Here is a 19,870-nt window from a genome sequence, read left to right on the forward strand (position 1 = left end):
CAATGGGCACATCTGTTTGCCATGTAATGTCTATGGCTAGATTGGAATGGTATCAGCTGTTATTATATAAGCATATTAGAACAAGAAATGTATTGTAATTAAAGGCAGATAAATATCTGACAATTACAGAGCTGGAGTGTCTGGCAAGGCTTGCTATGTGAGTCACCTTTATATACAATCTATCTTCTTAACTACCACTCATGTTGCGAAGCCAGGCTGAGGTTGCACAAGAAAACTTCCTGCTGCTATACCTTTGTGTACCTTGTAACTGGGACATTGCCTGCAGTATATCACACATGTCTCATTAATGGTCAAAGAGTGCTTTTGTAAAGAAGAATTAATTGTATTTTAAAGCCCTGGTACAACCTCTCATTTTTAGCTCATATGATAGCAAACTTGCATTGATTAGCAATATGCAGCGTTTTGTGCATACCATGCCTGTACTTTTTTCAGTAAATATGTTAATATTACCTGGCTGGCTCTTATAATTCCATTTACTATGGAGACAACAATGCAGTTTTACTGGACAGAAAGTTGTGTAGCCTACTCCCTCCTACCCCATCATCACCCACATGAAGCAATCAGAGTGGCTATGGGAGGCGGCAGGAGACAGCGTCTCCCTGTAAGCCCAGATTAACTTACCCAGCTCACCTCTGTCTGCTGGTAAAATATTAGCTCTTTTTAACCAGCTCTACACCTCACCAGAGTCTCCTAATAATGAGACTCTGGTGAGCTGCACAATGCTGGCCACAGAGAGTTAATCTGCAGCAGATAGAATCTCTGCACAGTAATAGCTGCTCTCTGGCTGAGAACACCCACTCTGGAGCCAGCCCAATGTTTACTTGCGGGATCTCTGAGTCACATGACTGATCTTTTCAAAAAGTATTTCTCTGGAACGGCTGCATCAAATATAAAACTTGTGCAAGTAATGGCAAAGGCTCTATTCAGCTTGACTAATTATGAAAAGGGAAAATCTGGGAGGATGAAGTAGCATCTTAATATAATTTCCATTAGGATATTTTTAAACAACTAGATATGCTTCTCTAATTACTGCCAGTGGCATGACCACTTTCCAAGTCAATATTTTCCTGGCTGCTGTCAGAATACAAAAAGAGTTCAAATGAGGAGGCAATGGATTTTTTCTCTGATGTAATATGCAAAATATAAAAATAACTCAAAATATGTTTTCATATTTGTTTCAGCTGGGCAGTCTGCTGTGTAGCAGGGAAGGGTTCTGAGTACTGTGCTGATTATTTGCGGACAGTGTTGAGGAATACTGTATACTCGCTGCCTATTTATTAGGGACACTGACTAATCAAGGGAACAAAAATTGGATCCGATTAAGGTCTCTTGCATACTGCAAGCAATTCAGATTCAGATTCCGCTTTTTAATCAGTTTTTACCTCCGATTCAGATTCAGATTTGCAGTGTGCAAGGAGCAAACTGCAAATCTGAATCTGAATCGGAAGTAAAAACAGATTAAAAAGCGGAATCTGAATCTGAATTGCTTGCAGTGTGCAAGAGGCCTAAGGTAGATGTTTGTTCTGCAGTAGCATCTCAGGCCCTTTATTCAAATCATTTTTTCTCCTAAGTTTTCTCCTAGGCGATAATTTTTTTTCTTCTGTTTAATATAACCTTTCAGCACTCTGCAATTGAAAAAGTACCAAAAAGTAGGTGAAGAAATACTGTCAAAATATTTTAAGCACTGGACATGCTGCCTTGCTGATTTTGCCAGTTAGTAGTCTGTCAGTTAGTACTCAGGTGTGTGTAGCTACATTTCCTTTAGAGTTTGTTTACCAGCTTGCTCCTAGTTACATTTAATGACATACATTTCTCTTCTCTCTGTTAAAGGGTTCAGGAGCCACATTGCCACAGCCTGTGATCACTTTCCAAGGCAACCAGGGGGTAAGTAACCTGCATCAACTTGTTTGATTATAATACACGAATTATCCGTACTGCACATACAATTCATTATATCTTAAGGTTTTTTTTCCGGTTCAGTGTTACTTTAACTACATAATGAACGCGTCACGCCAATGGGCGTGACCGCGGAGGCAGCCCCAGGACCGCCAAACGCTGATTGGCGTCAAGTCCTGGGGCTGGGTTTTTTCCACTCGGAGACTTAGACGGCAAAACCATTGTCTATTTAGTTAGTACAGCGCTGCGATCTACAGCAGCGCTGTACTGGGGACAGCCGAGTGACACAGCTGTCCCCCTGGGGGACACGGGCGGATCGCTGTGATAGGCAGAGGGAGGGAGGTAGGGGAATTAAAATAATAAAAAAAAACAGGGAAATTTAATACAAAATAAAGACATACATATTTATTTATAAATAAACATCTGAGGGGGGTGATCTGATCCCACCAATAAAAGCTCTGTTGGTGGGGAGAAAATAGGGAGGGGGGGGAGAATCACTTATGTGCTGAGTTGGCAATGGCCTGGTCTCTAGGGGTGTTTAACATTGCCGTCCAAGTGGTTAGACTGAGCTTATCCCAGCTCAGCTGCATTGCCCCTCTCTAGCAAAATAGGCCAAAGAACAGCAACTTGTAGGTCTTCAATTTAGTAAATCAGGCTCAAAATTATTGCAGCGGATTATTTTGGCGCGCACCGCTGAGCACCGTGCGCTGGAGCTGGGCGCTGTCATAGCAGCAATGCTACGCTGCGTGCCCCGCGTACCGGTAATTCGGGGCTCTGGCAGCTGCTAGACCCCGAATTACATCTCCCTCCAGTTGCTACAACTCGGAGGGGGAATAGTATTTAACCCCGCCAGGGAGTTTAGAGGCAGCCGGGAGAGCCGTCATTCTGCTCTCCCCATGCCGAACTGAGCGGTGCTGAAACAATATGTACTCAAAATTATAGATTATTAGTGAGATGCTGATTTATCTGACGATGCAATCTGCATACGAATTGAAGTTGGGCAAATCCAAATTGGCAGCAAATGCACTTGATTAGTCCAATTTGCATCAAAAATTAGAAACAAATGCAATTCCTTGATCTCTACTTAACAATCTACATATCAGTATATCAGGATTTTAAAGTTATTTCACAAACTGGTTAGAACAACTTCTGGATTTGGGAAAAGTTTGAGTAGAGTTTATAATGATTGAAAATGGATGGGACAAGGAGAGCATAATGACTTTTCAAAATCCTTTCTACGCATTAGAAAAACAGATCATTATTTAATGTGAGCATGTTGTTCTGGTTCCATGAAAAACAGTTGGGTGATCTGGAAGTAGTTTAGTTGTTATTGGCATACTATCTATACAGATAATAGCACATTACCATATGTAATATCTCTTTTAGCCTATGTTAAAAAAAAAATATTTCTTTTTAAAGGATACCAAAGCTGAAAAGCTCAAAGAAAAATGGGGAGCAGGCATGTGCAGGGAGCTGTCCTGATGGCCACCGCTCCGCCCGCTCTCCTTTGTCCCCCTCCTGTCATAACTGAATGCCCCCAGGCAGCCTCTTCTGGGTCGCCGGAGTCGGGCCTCATTGCGCAGGCACTAGCCTAGCTGCGCACATCCTACAGTACGCGACCATGGAATTGTATGTCATGTGCATGCGTAGAGCGCTCTCTGTAGGACACGCGCTGCTGGGCCACCAGAAATCATCCTTAAAGCATTACCTTAAATACAGATTGTGATTAAACAGCAATTCCCGTATAGGAACAGGGACATCTTAGGGCTGTTGACTTGAATGCTGCCGAGTGTTGCCATAGTGTATAAAGTAGTGGATATATACCACTATCTAGTGCAAGGGGTTTAATTTGGTAGCCAGTGTTCGGCTTTTGGACAAGCACCAGATAATGGCTACAGCAAAAAATTGAGCTCCAGCATTCAGTTATAAATTTGAGGATTGAATGCCCAAATGAATTTCATGCAAACCATAACAACAGTGATTATGGTCAGGTGCTACATCAGGTGGGTTACTGTTAGATGGTAGGGTGGGGAAGGATAGAGTGAATGGGGTTAGGAAGTCAAGTTTAGGCATCAGAAAGGACTTTAAATGTAAGTAGAGGTTAGTATTACAAAGGGCAATGTGTAGCAGTAGCAAACACTAAAGAAGAGTTTGTGGTAAAGCTGATCATAGATTACTGATAATTACACCTTACCTATATTCCATGGAAAAGCTTACCTGGTGCTCAAGTTAAACAATGGCTATAGTAAACATACCATTCATACAAAGCAGGGTTAGGGGCTAAATTAGGAGGGTTTGGTGTTAGGTGGTAGGGTGAAAGGAAAATAGAATTAAGCAGTAAGGGACAATTACACTTTCTATTGAATGGCTCACCCAGGCTAGGGCCCAAATTATGTGGTGGCTATAAACATGTATTGATGCTATGGTACAACATTTGTGGAGTTCCACTATAAAGCTGAGATCAAACTCATACTTCTCTGTGCGTGATTGCATCACCAGTTCTTGAAAATGTATGATTCCATCACCAGTACTTGAAAACTTTTAAACACTTACTCTGATTGCACCACAGCAATTACATACTTATGAGTGGTTGATTGCTACTATCATGTTTCATAGCAGATAGTATTGCTAAAGCTGTGTGCAGGACTGCAAAAGAGGAGTCTATTTTTGCCTCTGTTTAGGTTAGCATATGATTATGCTTAAAGGAGAACTCCAGGTTATGGAAGTGATAGGTATGTGGAACATGGCAGTCATGACCTCTAGTAAAGGAAAGTATAGACCAGGGTTGCTTTAACACACTCAGCAATTCTAATTTAAAGCAAATTTTACCTACAGTAGGTAGTGACCGCACACTGTCCTGTGTGTTGGTCTTTTTTAGGTCCAAAAGTGTGCTTACAAATTAAAGAACAGTTACTTTTGTGCCCCCTGGAATTCTACTTAAAGGACCATTCTAAAAAATAAAAAAGTAAGCAGTTTAAAATAGGTTTTGCACTAGTGCATCTCCTCATGGGGGATTCCCAGGTTTTCCTTTCTTTTCAAAAGCATTTCCTAAACGCCATTAATTTACTCCCTTCCTGTACAATCATAACAGGGTGGTGCTGCCTAGAGTCAAGCAGCAGGAACCAGCCTGTTAGAATAATAACTGATGTCACTCCCTGTCTGCAGAAGAGCCGGGGGGATAAGGAGAGGGACAGGACTTATGACTCCACCATACCTTCCTGCTATTTCTGTAGATGGGTGGACATCAATGATTGCGTTGACAGGCCTGTCTGACACTTTGCTGCAGCACCACATTCTGTACCTTTGTAAATATGGTTATCCTTTAAGGCTGCAGCAAGCTTAAAGAAAACCTGAACTGAAAATTAAAAGTCAAAATAAGCATACACAAGTCATACTTACCTTCCATGTAGTCTACTCCTCAGCGTCTTTCTCCTGTCCCGCATCCTGTTTGTTCACTGTGATCAAGGGAATTTTCCGTCCTCCATTTTGAAAATGACCATTACCCATAACAGCTTTCTGGTCAGCACACAGTTAAACTGTAACATCGCCCACTTGAGCCATAGGAAAACATGGACATTACCTGGTACATCAGTTTTCCTCTCAGCTATAACTGACAGCAACTGATATTTTATTGACAGCAACTGATATATTTCAGATCTGACAAAATATTGTCAGAACTGGAAGGGATTATTGTCAGAAGAAAATGGTGAGCCTCTGAGAGGAACTGATGGCAATGTAACTATGTAATGCTCATTTGAAGTTACCTCATGTGTTTATTTTAAATATTTTTACTCAGTACAGGTTCTCTTTAATATAGCTTTATATTCTCATCTGACATATTACTAACATTATTCGCCAGAATAGCCTGTTAACCATTTTTATCCGCAGGTCTTAGAGTCAGTCAGTGGGCTTCTCTTTCCCATTAAAATAGATGGTGGCAGCCTAGTATTTTGGTTTTATAGTTCGCACGCCTCCTTCTAGTTTGTCTGCTGTCAGAATTCCAACGGTTTCCGCCCATCAATTGCGTCCACGAGATTGGATGGTCTGTGTGCTGAAACCGATTGGAAAGCATTGTGCGGTCTGGCCACCAGGGGGGGCGTGTGACAGTTAAATGTAAGTCCAGTCATAGAAACAGATTTACATTATTAGCATTAACTTATATTATTTATTAACCTCTACAATTTACTGTATGAGTAAGTCAGAGGAATGCTCTATTGCTTGAACTCTAAGTATGATATCTACTTTGAGTTTGCTTACATACTTGCCCTCTGTATAATATTTAGTAAAAATCACTGTAATTAATGGGGAGAGGGGGGGGGGGGGGGGGGTGGAGCACTGGAGAGGACTGAGGACTCTAACAGATTTAAGATTTGCATAACTTGCATAGCAGTGATTGTGAGCCTAAAAAAAAGCAGTATGACTTGTGTGTGTGTGTGTGTTTTTTTTTAATGTGTTGTACTTACATATACAGTAAAGTAGGTAATTTAACCTGCCAGCATATACAAATAAGGCTCACCATTTCTATAAAGGTGAAACTGTGATCTCTAGAACCAACTAAAAAAAAACAAAAACAAATCTTCGGGTTTTAACAAATAAAATCTTATAGAAGCGCAGCAGCAGTGGCATAATTGGGGTCTCCTCTGAATGATGGGAAGTAAAAACTCCAGTGTGTTGCAAGTAGAATCTGCTTTATCCAGATTAAAGCCAGTGGCGTAGCAATAGGGGTTTGCAGAGGTCTTGAGTGCACCAGGGCCCTTGGGCCAGAGGGGCCCCATAGGCCCCTCCCTCCTTCACGGTATAAGCTCTTTATTGGTCCTGTGCCTGTAATGATCACTTCTATACATGCTTTGAATGATTATACTGATCAACAAGCTGTTCCCCATCCCTTCTTGTACCTCTCTGACACTGTGGCTGTCCTTGGCAGGTGTTGGTGCACTATATCAATTGTTATGTGTAGAGTGCTGGGGGTGGCATTGTAAAACTCACACTGGGGCTCACAGCTCCTTAGCTATGCCAGTGGTTAAAACACAGGTGTCAAACCCCAGTCCTTGAGGGCCATATCCATGCCATTGTTTAGGATGGACAGAGACATGGAAAATTGATTTCTACTTGATGGACCTCACCTTTCCTGATTCAAGTCCCATCAATTAATGTGAGCTGTGCCAGAAATGTGTGAGGAACTCAGCCCTTGGGGACTGGAGGTCGACATGCCTGCTTTCAAGGCAGAGAAATTGGTATGTATACTTTATTTAGACTGCCTGTGATGACTACGGCCCAACATAGCTGGATTGAATAATAAACTCATGCTATGCCATCAAGAAATACCCACCAGTGACTATTATACTGGGAAGATTGTACAGTTTTGAAAATCGAGCTTGCTTGCTTTTCTTTTTTCCTGCAAGCAGGTATGTGACTAGGCTCCTTCTTCCCCTCCTATTCATTTAATCATGTAAGCTTGGTTGAGCTGATCATACATGGTCCTGTCACAGCTGACTAATAGTGCATATTTACGGTCAGCTTACCCGTCAGTGGCTGACAGACAGGAGTGCAAATTAGAGGCAAGACTATTACATAATAACAAACAATAATAACTACAATTAAATTTAGTCAGAAATATTTGTCTCTGGTAGTATTGTGTATATTCACATAGAATGTATGAGGAATTTGGGTTCTCGAGGGAGTCGTTTTTTCTTCCATTTTTAGCATGTTAAAATAACACCATTGGGGGTCCATGTTAAACAGATCTCCTAGAATTAGCGATACTGCCCCAACAATACAAGACTGCCATGCTACTTCTACATTTATTTAGTCATAAAAACACAGTTACATGATCACTTCAGCTCAAACTCCTCCCCCATTACACAGAGTAGTAGTAGGTAAGCATGAGCAATGGCATCTCTGTCCTATCTAATACTTCACTATGGGCAATAGTGGCTACAGTGTCCCCCCACTGGAAATAAGAGCCGGAGAGGTCATGTGACTGTATGTTTCACATTAAAATTAGGATTTATTTTTTTTTAACCCAAGTTCAAGTTTATTGAAAATTAAGATATTTAAATGCTGCAGGGCTGTGGACCATATTAACAGTTACATATAGTTACATAGTTATTTGAGTTAAAAAAAGACTTATATCCATCGAGTTCAACCTAAAAATTAAGTACAACACCAGCCTGCTCCCTCACATATCCCTGTTGATCCAGAGGAAGGCGAAAAACTCTTACAAGGCATGGACCAATTAGCCCCAAAAGGTCCTTCCTGACTCCAGATGGCAATCAGATAAAATCCCTGGATCAACGCGATCGGGAATTACCTAGTAATTATAACCATGGATGGCTTTCAACGCAAAGAAGTATCTGCTTTAAAGTGTACCTGAACTCTTCCATGGGACAGAAGGAAAACATAGAGACATGCACCCTGTATGTTTTTAGAAGGTTTAACCTGTTTAATTCCGCCTCTTTTGTGTCTAATCACAAGTTGTAATTTGATCTCTCCCATGTGTCACATGCTATGGCAGAGATGGCATATAAGCTCATTTGAAAGCACATGATGTTAACAATATGTCTGCTTCCATGAATCACAAAGTAGAAACAGTGCAGATATATTGTAACATGCAAACTTACCTTGAAAAATACATACTAAGAACTGTTAGCCATTTACAGACTAGATTACCTTCCCTGAGAAAACTGTTTCTGATTATCTTAGATAAATATGTAGGTTGAACACAGGTGTTCTATCTACGAAGCCATTGGATCACTAACAACCAAACATTATTGTTATACTTTTATAGTTCCCTTGGCAGGGTAACTCCCCTCTCCATAGAACAGCATAGGCTGCATGCATTGTGCAGCAGTACGTTCTCGTGTTCATGCATTTTTGTCAGTGGCGCAAGACTATCTTATTTGTTGCCAATTAATGGGATCACCACTGCAACAGAAAGCAATGTAGGTGCTGTGCCTTAGCATACAGCCTCCATGTTTTCAAATTACAATTATATATCAGTTGTATGTAGCTGTACTGGTGTCACTGGATGTCCTGATTGTACACTGTGTTGAACTGCTCATTAATCTACACTCCTCATCAGTGTATGTTTTGTACTATGTACATTAGTATGGAAGATGATGGCGCAATATAAATTAAACATAACAATAATGTTAATACAAATAATAACAATTTGCAACGTTATTAATGTTGAGTAATATTGAGTTCTATAAGTGTTATTGCTGTTGTCAAGATTAGATATATCCCGGTAATTTTAGTTCTCACTTTTGCATAGTCTGCTGTAGTTATAACTGTACAATTGTGGATCAGGTAAAAATGTCGCAGGACAAGCACTACTAAAAATGGCCCAGCGCCCGCTATTTATCTGAAGCCATAATTACCTTTCATTGCAGCTAATCGCACATTTTACTATTGCTGCTTACAGCGGCAGGCATTAGTTTGTATGAGCAGGTCATTTGTAAGTCAGGTGTTTGTAAGTCGAGGACTACCTGTACAGCAAACATACCCAATGGGTGACAGGTTAAACTGTTAGAAGCAATTTGGAAATACAGCTGTCCAGATCTCAAGAAATTAACACTGTTTTATGAATAAGTCCGATCAGTTATTTCATGCTGTATATGTCGAATATTTTATCAGTTAACATCTGCTTGGTAGGGAGAGCTTCCTTCCAATGTCTTGCTAATAGTAAGTGGACAGCTGAACAAGCAATTAAGACCCATTTATTCTGCAGCGAGGATAGTCATGGGAGCTTCCTGTTAAACAAAGTAGATGAAGAATGAGGGGCAGTTTTGTTAATGCAAGGCAAACTTACTGTGAACGGAGAGTGTTTTAGGGGCTGCAATAGAGCCTGCCACTATTGCAGCCGCTAAAGCACACATTTAATGCAGTTAGGCCAAGTGCAGAAGAAACTTTGAAGTTCAACAGCATTCATAAAAAAACCTTACATGGTTTCTCCTCAGTGATGGTTTTGCAAGAAGATATGGCCAGAGATGGGAAGAGGGACCCCACTCCCAGGTGGGTTTCCCATATCCCAGTGAATGCTGATTTGTTAACTTGGCAAGAGGGGACACTTTAATCATAAAGAAAGGATGCCTGGAGAAGATTGGTCATCAGTGAAGCCTGGAGAAGTGAGTCACTTCCTCTATGCTCCACTGCTGAAAGTCTGCATCTGCATCTAGCTACTGGGGGGTAATTTTGCCTTCCCTTAATGAGAGGGGAGGGGGGGACCTTCTGCCTACCGATATTGGGGAGTCCTTCTGCCTGCCTATACTGGGGGATTCTTCTGGCTACCTATACTTGGGGGGGAAAGGGGGGTGTCATATCTGACTACCTATACTGAGGAGACCTTCTGCCTACCTATACTGGGGGTCTGGCTAATTCCAGTTACCTATACTGGGTGTGGGACCTCTGGCTACCGATACTGAGGCTACCTCTGACTACCTATACTAAGAGTGTACCTATACTGGGGGGCTACAACTGGCTACCTATACCAAGGAGGATAATTCTGGCTACCCGTACGGGAGGTACAGGAGGGTGTGCTACTTCTTGCTGCTTATACTGGTGGATCTCTGTACTGGGGTCTACCTGGAACTATATAATACTAGGAGTTACTGGAGGGCTACTTAAAACTGTTGGGGGGGGGGTCCCTCTGGCTACTAAAAATTGATGAGGGGCACAAAGTTTCCATATCATTTTATTTGGGGGCAATGAGAACTTTACTATGGGGCATACATCAAATAAGGGCGCCTGGGAAAAAGGGTGCAGGTATAGTCAATATTTTAAGATCTTGTGTTTTACAAGATTTTTATCAGTTATTCATCTTTATGTAACATAGAATAGTAAATATGTTAAAATGGTAATAATATCGCAAAATATCATGTATAACAATAAAAACGAAGTTACAGTCGTAATAAGCATAGTAAAACAGGTAAATATCACCGATATTTCACTACAACTACACCTAACCCTACTCTCTCACACAAAACCCTCCCTATACCAATGCCGAACTCTAAGACCCCCCCCCCCCCCCCCCCCCGGTGGTGCCTATCCCTAAGACCCCCCTGGTGATGCATAACCCTAAGATCACCCTGGTGATGCCTAACCCTAAGACTTCCCCTGGTACTATTCCGTTAGCCGGGCGCAACCACCAGGTGGCGATAAAACTTCAGCGTGGAACAGTGCTGGGGAAGGTTCGGGCGCAACTGAGCTAAGTAATGTAGAATGTAATCTCCCTCGGCCTGAAAAATCCCAGCGGCGTTAATTACTATTCCCCCTCCAGGCCGCCATGGATAGTAGGGACAGATGTAACTCTACTGCCAGCGATTGCTGGCGAGGGAGATTACATTCTAAATTACTTAGCTCAGTTGCGCCCGGCTAACGGAAAATAACCCTTCCCCTAGTGGTGCCTAACCCTAAGACCCCCCTCCCCCTGGTGGCTCCCAGCTCTAAGACCCCCTGGTGGTGCCTAACTCTTAAGACCCTCCTGGTTGTGCCAAACCCTAAAACTCCCTTCCTGACGCCTAACCCTAAAAACCCTTTCTCCGCTCTGATATTAAAGTTCAAAATGATAATTTACAAACACTAGTTGTCAAAACAAAAAAATTCAGTTGGATGAGCCTGGCAAATGCTATTTATCGTGTGCCCTAATTTCTTCTTTGGGGGCCCAATAGCCAGTATTTTGCATTACTGCCTATTGGGCGTCCAAGTATTCCATTAGCCCCAGGCACCCAAATTTCCTGTTCCCACTACGGGGCCCCATGATTTCTACCTATGCCCCTGTTTGGAGCTGCCATATTTAACCTTGTTTCACTAACCAGAAATCTTGTTTCACTTGAACTTGAACAAGACATTTTTTTTAGTGCGCTTCCAGTCCCACGGCTTTCATGCCTCATTACGTTTGTCCATAATCGCTGTTTGCTTACAAAAGAGGCTGAATTCCATATGTAACACTTAACTTACTTTAGCTGCTTGCAAAGCTGAGCAGTGTAAAATGCAGTATTTACATTTATGAAATAGAAAGTGTTTAAACAATGAAGACTTTCAGGTCAGTGCTTATTGCTAAGCTCGCTACAGCAGTTATGTGTGTTTAGTTAGGACAGGATCTAGCTAGTATCTTTCTTCCTGTGTTTTACTAACCAGAAGGTGTGATGCAGTCATTAGCAAAATACACTGCTTTCCTCAGAAGGTGGGCACAGTTTAACCACATAAATGCCCATAGGCATAATACTTCATTATTATTATTATTATTATTATGATTATGATTATTAATAATGTATTATTATTATTATTGATTTATAAAGTGCCAACAAATCGGTTAATTTGACTGCCTATCCGCAGCAAGAAAGACCTTCATTTTGTGAAAAAGATGTTTCCTGGCTGAAAAATGAATATGCCAAGAAAGATTATTTCTGCTGAGGATAGATTTAGTGTCATATGCATATAGTAATGTCGCCCAGCTGTACATTGAAATATTCCATTTACTTCTGCATCTGTATACCTGCTTCAGCAGACATTGCACTGTTTCTGCAGACAGTGGTCTACAGTGTCTATGGATAGGTCTGCAGGTGTTAGGATGGATATAGGTGCTTGATGATTTACCCATTTGTAGACTAAGGTATAATATCTATGGCCAGCATTGGGGTAGGTTCACACTACTAGCGTATTTTTAGTGCCAAGGACTTGAATAGCGCTTTGCTAACATACTGCTAGACAAGACACAGGACATCTATATCATGCTTTCCTCCTGGCTGACTCAAAGCGCAAGAGCTGCATCCACTTAAGATGCTTTTCATGGGCACCAGGATCATTAGGGAGCCTTGCCCAAATACTCCTTACTGTTTTGCGTACTGGTTTAAGCCGGGATTCAAACCCATAGGCATGGCATATGCATTCCATTAGTATATTGCTTGGGATGATCAGTAATTAAATGAAGTACCGTACCAACAGACTGACCGAACTGACTCATTCTGGGGGATTATTCTCTGTTGTTCCTGAGTATTTACTGACATCTGAGCTTTCTGCCTTCTGCTTTGATTGGCAACCATGTTTAGATGCAAACTATCCCAGAAATATGTCTGATGTGGTCTGAGCATGCCCACTGGGGTGACTTCCTCCTCTTGATTCCATAGCTGACATTAGGCATAAGACTTTCTTCAACACCAGAAGAGAGAGTAGTAAAGTTAATTCTGCTATAAACAGAAATCTTGTATAGTAGGAGGATGCACTAAAAAAGGTGTGGATTGTGCAGGGCAGACTGTATTGTGTGCAAGCCATCAGCAGGTCCTGTCAGAGGAGATGAGCACAGTTATTCACAAGCTGCAAAGCCAATTAAGCTGAGTGTATTTCGTCTCTACAGGAAAAGAGACAGATGCTTAAAGGGATACTGTAGGGGGGTAGGGGGAAAATGAGTTGAACTTACCCGGGGCTTCTAATGGTCCCCCACAGACATCCTGTGTTGGCGCAGCCACTCACCGATGCTCCGGCCCCGCCTCCGGTTCACTTCTGGAATTTCTGACTTTAAAGTCAGAAAACCACTGCGCCTGCGTTGCCGTGTCCTCGCTCCCGCTGATGTCACCAGGAGTGTACTGAGCAGACACAGACCATACTGGGCCTGCGCAGTACACTCCTGGTGACAACAGCGGGATCGAGGACACGGCAACGCAGGCGCAGTGGTTTTCTGACTTTAAAGTCTGAAATTCCAGAAGTGAACTGGAGGCGGGGCCGGAGCATCGGTGAGTGGCTGCGCCAACACAGGATGTCTGCGGGGGACCATTGGAAGCCCCGGGTAAGTTCAACTCATTTTCCCCTGACCCCCCTACAGTATCCCTTTAAAGATCTGTACTTAGATCTGCATTTCTGAGGCCACTAAACTCTTGTCTTCTAGGAACACAAGTTGCAGCTTGAACTCTAAGATAAAGCTTACTGTAGAGTGAAAGCCCCAAGCTTTGGGCCTGTTGAGGCCTGATCACACAGGCAGCATGCACTCGTGGCTGCTGTGACATGTTGTATGTACAGGCTGGAGGATTAACCACCTAACCATCGCTCTCCCTCCTGCCAGCATCACCACTGCTCATTTGCTTTGTGCGTGGGAATAATGAATGTCAAAGCAAACGGGATTACCTTTCTCACTACATAATGAACTCATAAGTAAAACTGTTTTACCTAAAAAACAAAAGTATGCAAATAGTTGTTAAACAGGGATATTCTAACAGATGTTGTACTTGCATAGTGGTCTTGCTCTTGGTCTTCCTTGTTTTCTTTCTGTCTGCAGTCAACCTGCATACACTTTTCCATTCATGTAGTGAACAACACTATTTTGTTAATATAGTGAAAAATATAGAAGATATTTTACTTGCCTAGATGGTTGCAAACAGTGTCGGAATGGAAGGTAGAAATGGAGAGGAAATCCACTCTTGCTGGCCAAGCAGCAGTAATCAGGTGTTTGTGCTCACAGTATACTGTAGACTTGCTGCAGGTTTCTATTGGGAGTGATAACACATGGTTTCTGCTGATTGGCCAGCAGGTGGATTTCTTCAGCTTTTCCACCTCTTAGTCCGACACTGAGTTACACAAAGCCTCAAACATGCACCAACATTCCATATACCATTATCTGGCAGGTCTGAAAAATGGACCACCAAGCAGGTGAGAAAACATGACTTGTTTAATTGTCCTTGTTCCGTAACCCAAATGATGAAATAAAGTAGGGATACTGTCACCATTAAGATCTGCTGGCCAGCCTAACAATAAAGCACGTCACCACAGTGGGCATTATGCATGCTGTGCACACCCCAGTGGCGTAACTAAGGAGCTTGGGATCCTGGTGCAAGTTTTACATGGGGCCCCAAGCACTGTATTGATATAGAGCCCCAAAACCTATCGAAGACAGTTTCTGTGTTAGAGAGGTGTAATGAGGGTAAGGAAACAGTTTGTTAAGGATTACTACTATGCAATGCACATATAGAGGTGTTCATTACCAGCATAGCACCAATAAAAAGCTAATAAGATGGATGAAGGAGGCCTCCTAGTTGGCTCCTCTGGCCCAAGGGCCCCGCTGTGCGGTCGCAACCTCTGCATCCCCTATTGCTATGCCATTGGCACACCCCTAAAACCAGGCCGCTTACCAGATGATGATATGCGGCTGCTAATTAAAAGTAGTGGAAATAAATGCTCGATTTTAATGACAGCATAATCCTCTGGTCAAACAGCAACTCCAGATGTCGATCCACACACCAATTCAAATCTCCAGGATAGGAAGACACTTTTTTCTAGTACTTAAAACAAATTCCATATATCTGCCCTGAAGCAGATGAATGCACCTCTGGGCACACTGATCTCACCCTCCACGGCATCCTGCTCAGGCTCCCTTACAAAGTCCATAGCTGTCCTCTAGACATTACTACATTCAAGGAATAGAAGCACACTGCAACTCCACCTACCACACCCTATTGGTTTATTGCCCATAAGTGACCTTCCTACTACATCCTGATTAACACAACACTAATGCACCTAATTAGTATACCGGTATATTAGTGAGCTTTTGCAGCACACAGTGTAATTTATTAACAATAATGTGATTAGTGTAATGGTTAGTTTAATTTGATATTGCCTTAGTGTTATGTTAATCAGGATAGAGTAGGAAGGCCACTAATAGGCAATAAACCAATTGGGTGACGTGGGAGGGGTTGCAGCGTGCTTCTTATTTTTGGGAATCCTTGCTTATTTTTATTCTTTGGAAGACTTGCTGGGAGTGGTTTGGTGCTGATAATGGCAACAAGAATAATCTACAGTACCTATTCTTTGCAGGAAGAATCTGCTGTAGCTGAAGTGCTGGCCACAAAGAGTTAATCTGTATGCAGTAAAGGGAAGAGTGTGTGATGAATATTGAGAGCTGCTGTCTAGATAGGGAACTCCCACTCTCTGTAGTTGTAAGCTTTTGTGAATGCATCCTAGTCCACATGTCTATCTGTTTTAACAGAGAATTTATCCGGAACAGGAACATCAAATATGAAAACCGTGCGAGTAATGGCACAGTCACTGAGTTACTAACAGTACATGGCTAAAGTGTGTCCCTGAATCTATAGCAACACATGATAAAACACCATTGTATGTTTATTATAATTTTGGATTCCATAACACTACAGCACAAAATTCCATAATAGGATGCAGAACATAATAAGTAATGTAAATATTTGCTAAACCCTTCATAATATACAGAGAACCCTGGAGAGAAACCTATTTTTTTATCTCAACAAAAGTTCAGTTCTAATTTATGGCCATTTTATTCGCTTCATGGCCTTTATACCTAGACCTTTTTAAATAAATAATCATTTTTAGTTTTACATTTCTCTGGTCTCTAATCAAGTAAAATAATAGCTTTGTCCATTTGTATCCTAGAGCGTTCTCTTTTAATTGGCTGTGGATGAGTTTCAGCAGGATAACAATATTTGGAGACCCTTGCCTGACACTGATGTATGTAATGTGACACAGCCATGGTGGAATCAGACCAGTAATGCCATGATAGTTAAAATGTCTGGTGTCTGCCTAATGATTGCCTTTTGGCCACTCAAATACATTTACATTTCTCATGAGTTTTAGAGGGATTAGGGCATTTATGAATATGGCCAACCCAACAGTAAAATAACAAGTTCATCTCTTTAAATTCTATCTTTCCTTGCAAATCACACAAAGGTAGTCTGTAGAATCCATCCATGATTGCTCTGAATCAGAATAGTGGTCTTGGTGGGTAAGGACCTGTAGCGACGACCTGAAGGGAGAAGATTAAGATAACAGTTGCCGGGGTGAGTTTGCTATCCTGATAGCTCTGGAACGGAGTCTGGAGGAGTAGAGAAGGTCAAGTGGTGGAAGGATGGTACCTATGATACTTTCCACTGCATTCATGACTTTCTGTAGTTTATGCTTGTCACTTGCAGAGGCCCGTGTATTATAGGATAACTGCAGTGCATAGTATTGACTCGTTGGTAGCAGAGTAGAAGCAGGTCAAACGAGCTTGCGCCGTTCCAAATGTTTTCAGTTACGCAGGAAGAACAGTCATTGTTGGGCTTTCTTCTGGGTTTTGGTGGCATTTTCCTTCCACCTTAGGTCACTGGAGATGGTGGTGCCTAGAAAACGAGCATACGGGATTCTGGCGACTTTGTTTCCTACGGTGAGGACTGGGGGGAGTTCAGGGAGGCTTTTCCTGAAGTTTATGATCAGTTCCACAGCTTAGTGTTTAGAACAAGCTTGTTTGCCTTGCACTAGTTGCAGATATTCTCAATCACTTGGTGTTAAGCCTCATCTACACGCGTAGATGAGGCTCCGATGTTACTTATCATTCGAGCCGCTGATGCGGCTCGATTGATAAGATCCAACAGGTCAGATCTTTCTACCGCCGAATCCCTGCTCGTTCCCCGCGAGGGGACAATGGCAGGGAATCGAGCGGAAGATAAGCGGCATGGCGCGGGGACGAGTGGGTATCGAATCCGGCGCACGTGGGGGGGCGAGCGGGTACGCGCGGGTACGTGGTAGAGGCGATCCGGCGGCTAATCAAGCCGCCGGATTGGAGCCTCATCTACGCGTGTAGATAAGGCTTTAGGCTTGTTCATCGCTCTCATCAATAAGGCCAAGGATGGTGGTGTCATCTGCTAACTTGAAGACCTTGGCAGAGTTGTTCATTGAGGTGCAGTAGTTTGTGTACAGCGACAAAAAGGATTAGAGACAGGACACATACTTGACGGGTGCCTGTCTTGGTGACTCACTTGTGAGGAGAATGTGTCAAGCTTGACTACCTCAGTCCTGTTAGAAAGTCTTTCAGTCAGCCGCAGAGGCTGGGATGTACATTAACCTGCTGAGCGGTCTGGACGAGCTCAGCTCGTCCAACACCGCCAGAGGCTGCCGCTCAGGCCCTGCTGGGCCGATTTGCACGAAATAAAAAGCAGCACACGCAGCCGGCACTTTGCCAGCCGCGTGTGCTGCCTGATCGCCGCGAAAGAGGGTCCCCCCAGCCGCCCGAGCCCAGCGTAGCCGGAACAAACAGTTCCGGCCAGCGCTAAGGGCTGGATCGGAGGCGGCTGACGTCAAGACGTCGGCTGACGTCCATGACGTCACTCCGCTCGTCGCCATGGCGACGAGGGAAGCGAAACACGGAGGGCCGCTCATTGCGGCCTTCCGTGTTATCTCTTGCCGCCGGAGGCGATCGGAAGATCGCCTCCGGAGCGCCCTCTAGTGGGCTTTCATGCAGCCAACTTTCAGTTGGCTGCATGAAATAGTTTTTTTTTTATTTAAAAAAAACCCTCCCGCAGCCACCCTGGCGATTTAATCAGAACGCCAGGGTGGTTAAGGTGAACTAGCTTGTTGAAGAGGATGACAGAGCTAATGGTGTTAAAGATGTAGCTGAGATCGAGAAGGAGAATCCTGGCATAGCTGTTTGGCCTGTCTAGGTAGTTCTGAATATTCTCCAGACTGATATTGATGGCATCCTCCATGGACCTGTTTGCTCTGTAGGTGATTGTTATACAAATCTTAAAATGAACTGTTCACCCAAGGGTTTTGTATGGAAAGGAATCAGCTAAAGGTCTACATATGAAAAAGTGGACTTATAATATATGTGGCTAAATTAAAATCCACTCCTATTGAGAAGTAAAGGAAGCCTAACTGTCCTTAATAGCTATTGAATTACTTGTGTCTGTGCTTTCTCCCTCTGTATACACACTGTACATGGTGCAGATGACTGGGGATGGTCAGTGAGAGACAGATAATTCTCAGTTGATGCACGATTATGCACATTGTTATGCAAATGTATGCAGCTTGAAAATTGACCAATTGGTCCATTTGTCAAGCTGCATTAATTTGCATATGCAAAGTGTATTTCTTTCTGCCTGTTCAGTAAGCCAGCACCTATTCAGTAAGGAGTTTCTTGGGCAAGTCTCCTTAACACTGCTACTGCCTACTGAGTGCACTCTAGTGGCTGCCTCGCAAGCGATTCGAGTCCGACAGGAGAAAGGCGCTATACAAATACTGCAATTATTACATATGAGTACTGTAAACGAGTACCTTTGAGCATTTACAGAAATCCACCGCTCTTTTACCCTAGTGAAAGCACAAAGAGCTTACTAAACTGTTTATCGTTCATTCTTCAAAAAAGATAAGCATATTATTTCTAAACACATTGGCCTCAATTCACTAAACGTTATCAAACACTTTATCAAACGTTTGATAAATTTACCTCATGGGTAAAATCAATTTTGAATTCACTAAGGTGTTATATATTCATCAAATGTTTTATCGATAAAGCGTTCAATAAATCTATAACACCTTAGTGAATTCAAAATTAGATTTTACCCATGAGGTAAATTATCAAACGTTTGATAAGGTGTTTGATAAAGCTTAGTGAATTGAGGCCATTGTATTTGAAGAAATACGAAGTGTTTATTATGTCCCTCCTTTGGCTGAGGAATAAGAGCAATGAGATTGCGCTGTGACTTACGTTTGTAGCGTATTAGTTATGCCTGACTGATATAGTATTGGTCGTTTACAGCCTGGTAGGCTTGTGGGAGAAAACAGATGATCACATAGTACATTTACCTGGTGGCACTGTGTCCTATCATCTTCCTTCCACTAAAACCTCTCATGCATTTGTTAATCCGTCTTCCTCTGTGTTCATTAATACATGAACTCTTGTATTTGTCATCATGGAAAAACCTGCAAAATAAGCCCACATTCATCTGCATGAATGAACCTTTGTCTGTGCAAACACACTTGACTTACCTGTGTGTTTTATCACACTATTTACTCAGTGAGAAATATTATATTCCAGATACCTATTGAATACCCTACAAGGCGCATTACTAGTTGTGCAATCTGGACAATAAAACAGCTTGGAAAAAAAAATCAAATGACCTTTTAATTGTCTCAGAAATAATGCCTTTGATACCGTAATGTAGGTGGTGATGGATTAGGA

General features: G+C 42.4%; 1 protein-coding gene across 2 annotated transcripts in view; it reads left to right on the plus strand.

Moving 5' to 3' along the window:
- The window catches only part of ELL3 (elongation factor for RNA polymerase II 3), a 118,827-nt gene that overhangs the window by 22,218 nt on the left and 76,739 nt on the right, over positions 1–19,870 (plus strand). For both annotated transcript variants that reach the window (XM_068275279.1, XM_068275278.1), the window contains exon 2: positions 1,852–1,905. In XM_068275279.1, coding sequence (XP_068131380.1) covers positions 1,852–1,905 — 54 coding nt within the window. The remainder of the gene's footprint in view (positions 1–1,851; positions 1,906–19,870) is intronic.

Source organism: Hyperolius riggenbachi, chromosome 3 (assembly GCF_040937935.1).
Source record: "Hyperolius riggenbachi isolate aHypRig1 chromosome 3, aHypRig1.pri, whole genome shotgun sequence".
Lineage (NCBI taxonomy): Eukaryota > Metazoa > Chordata > Amphibia > Anura > Hyperoliidae > Hyperolius > Hyperolius riggenbachi.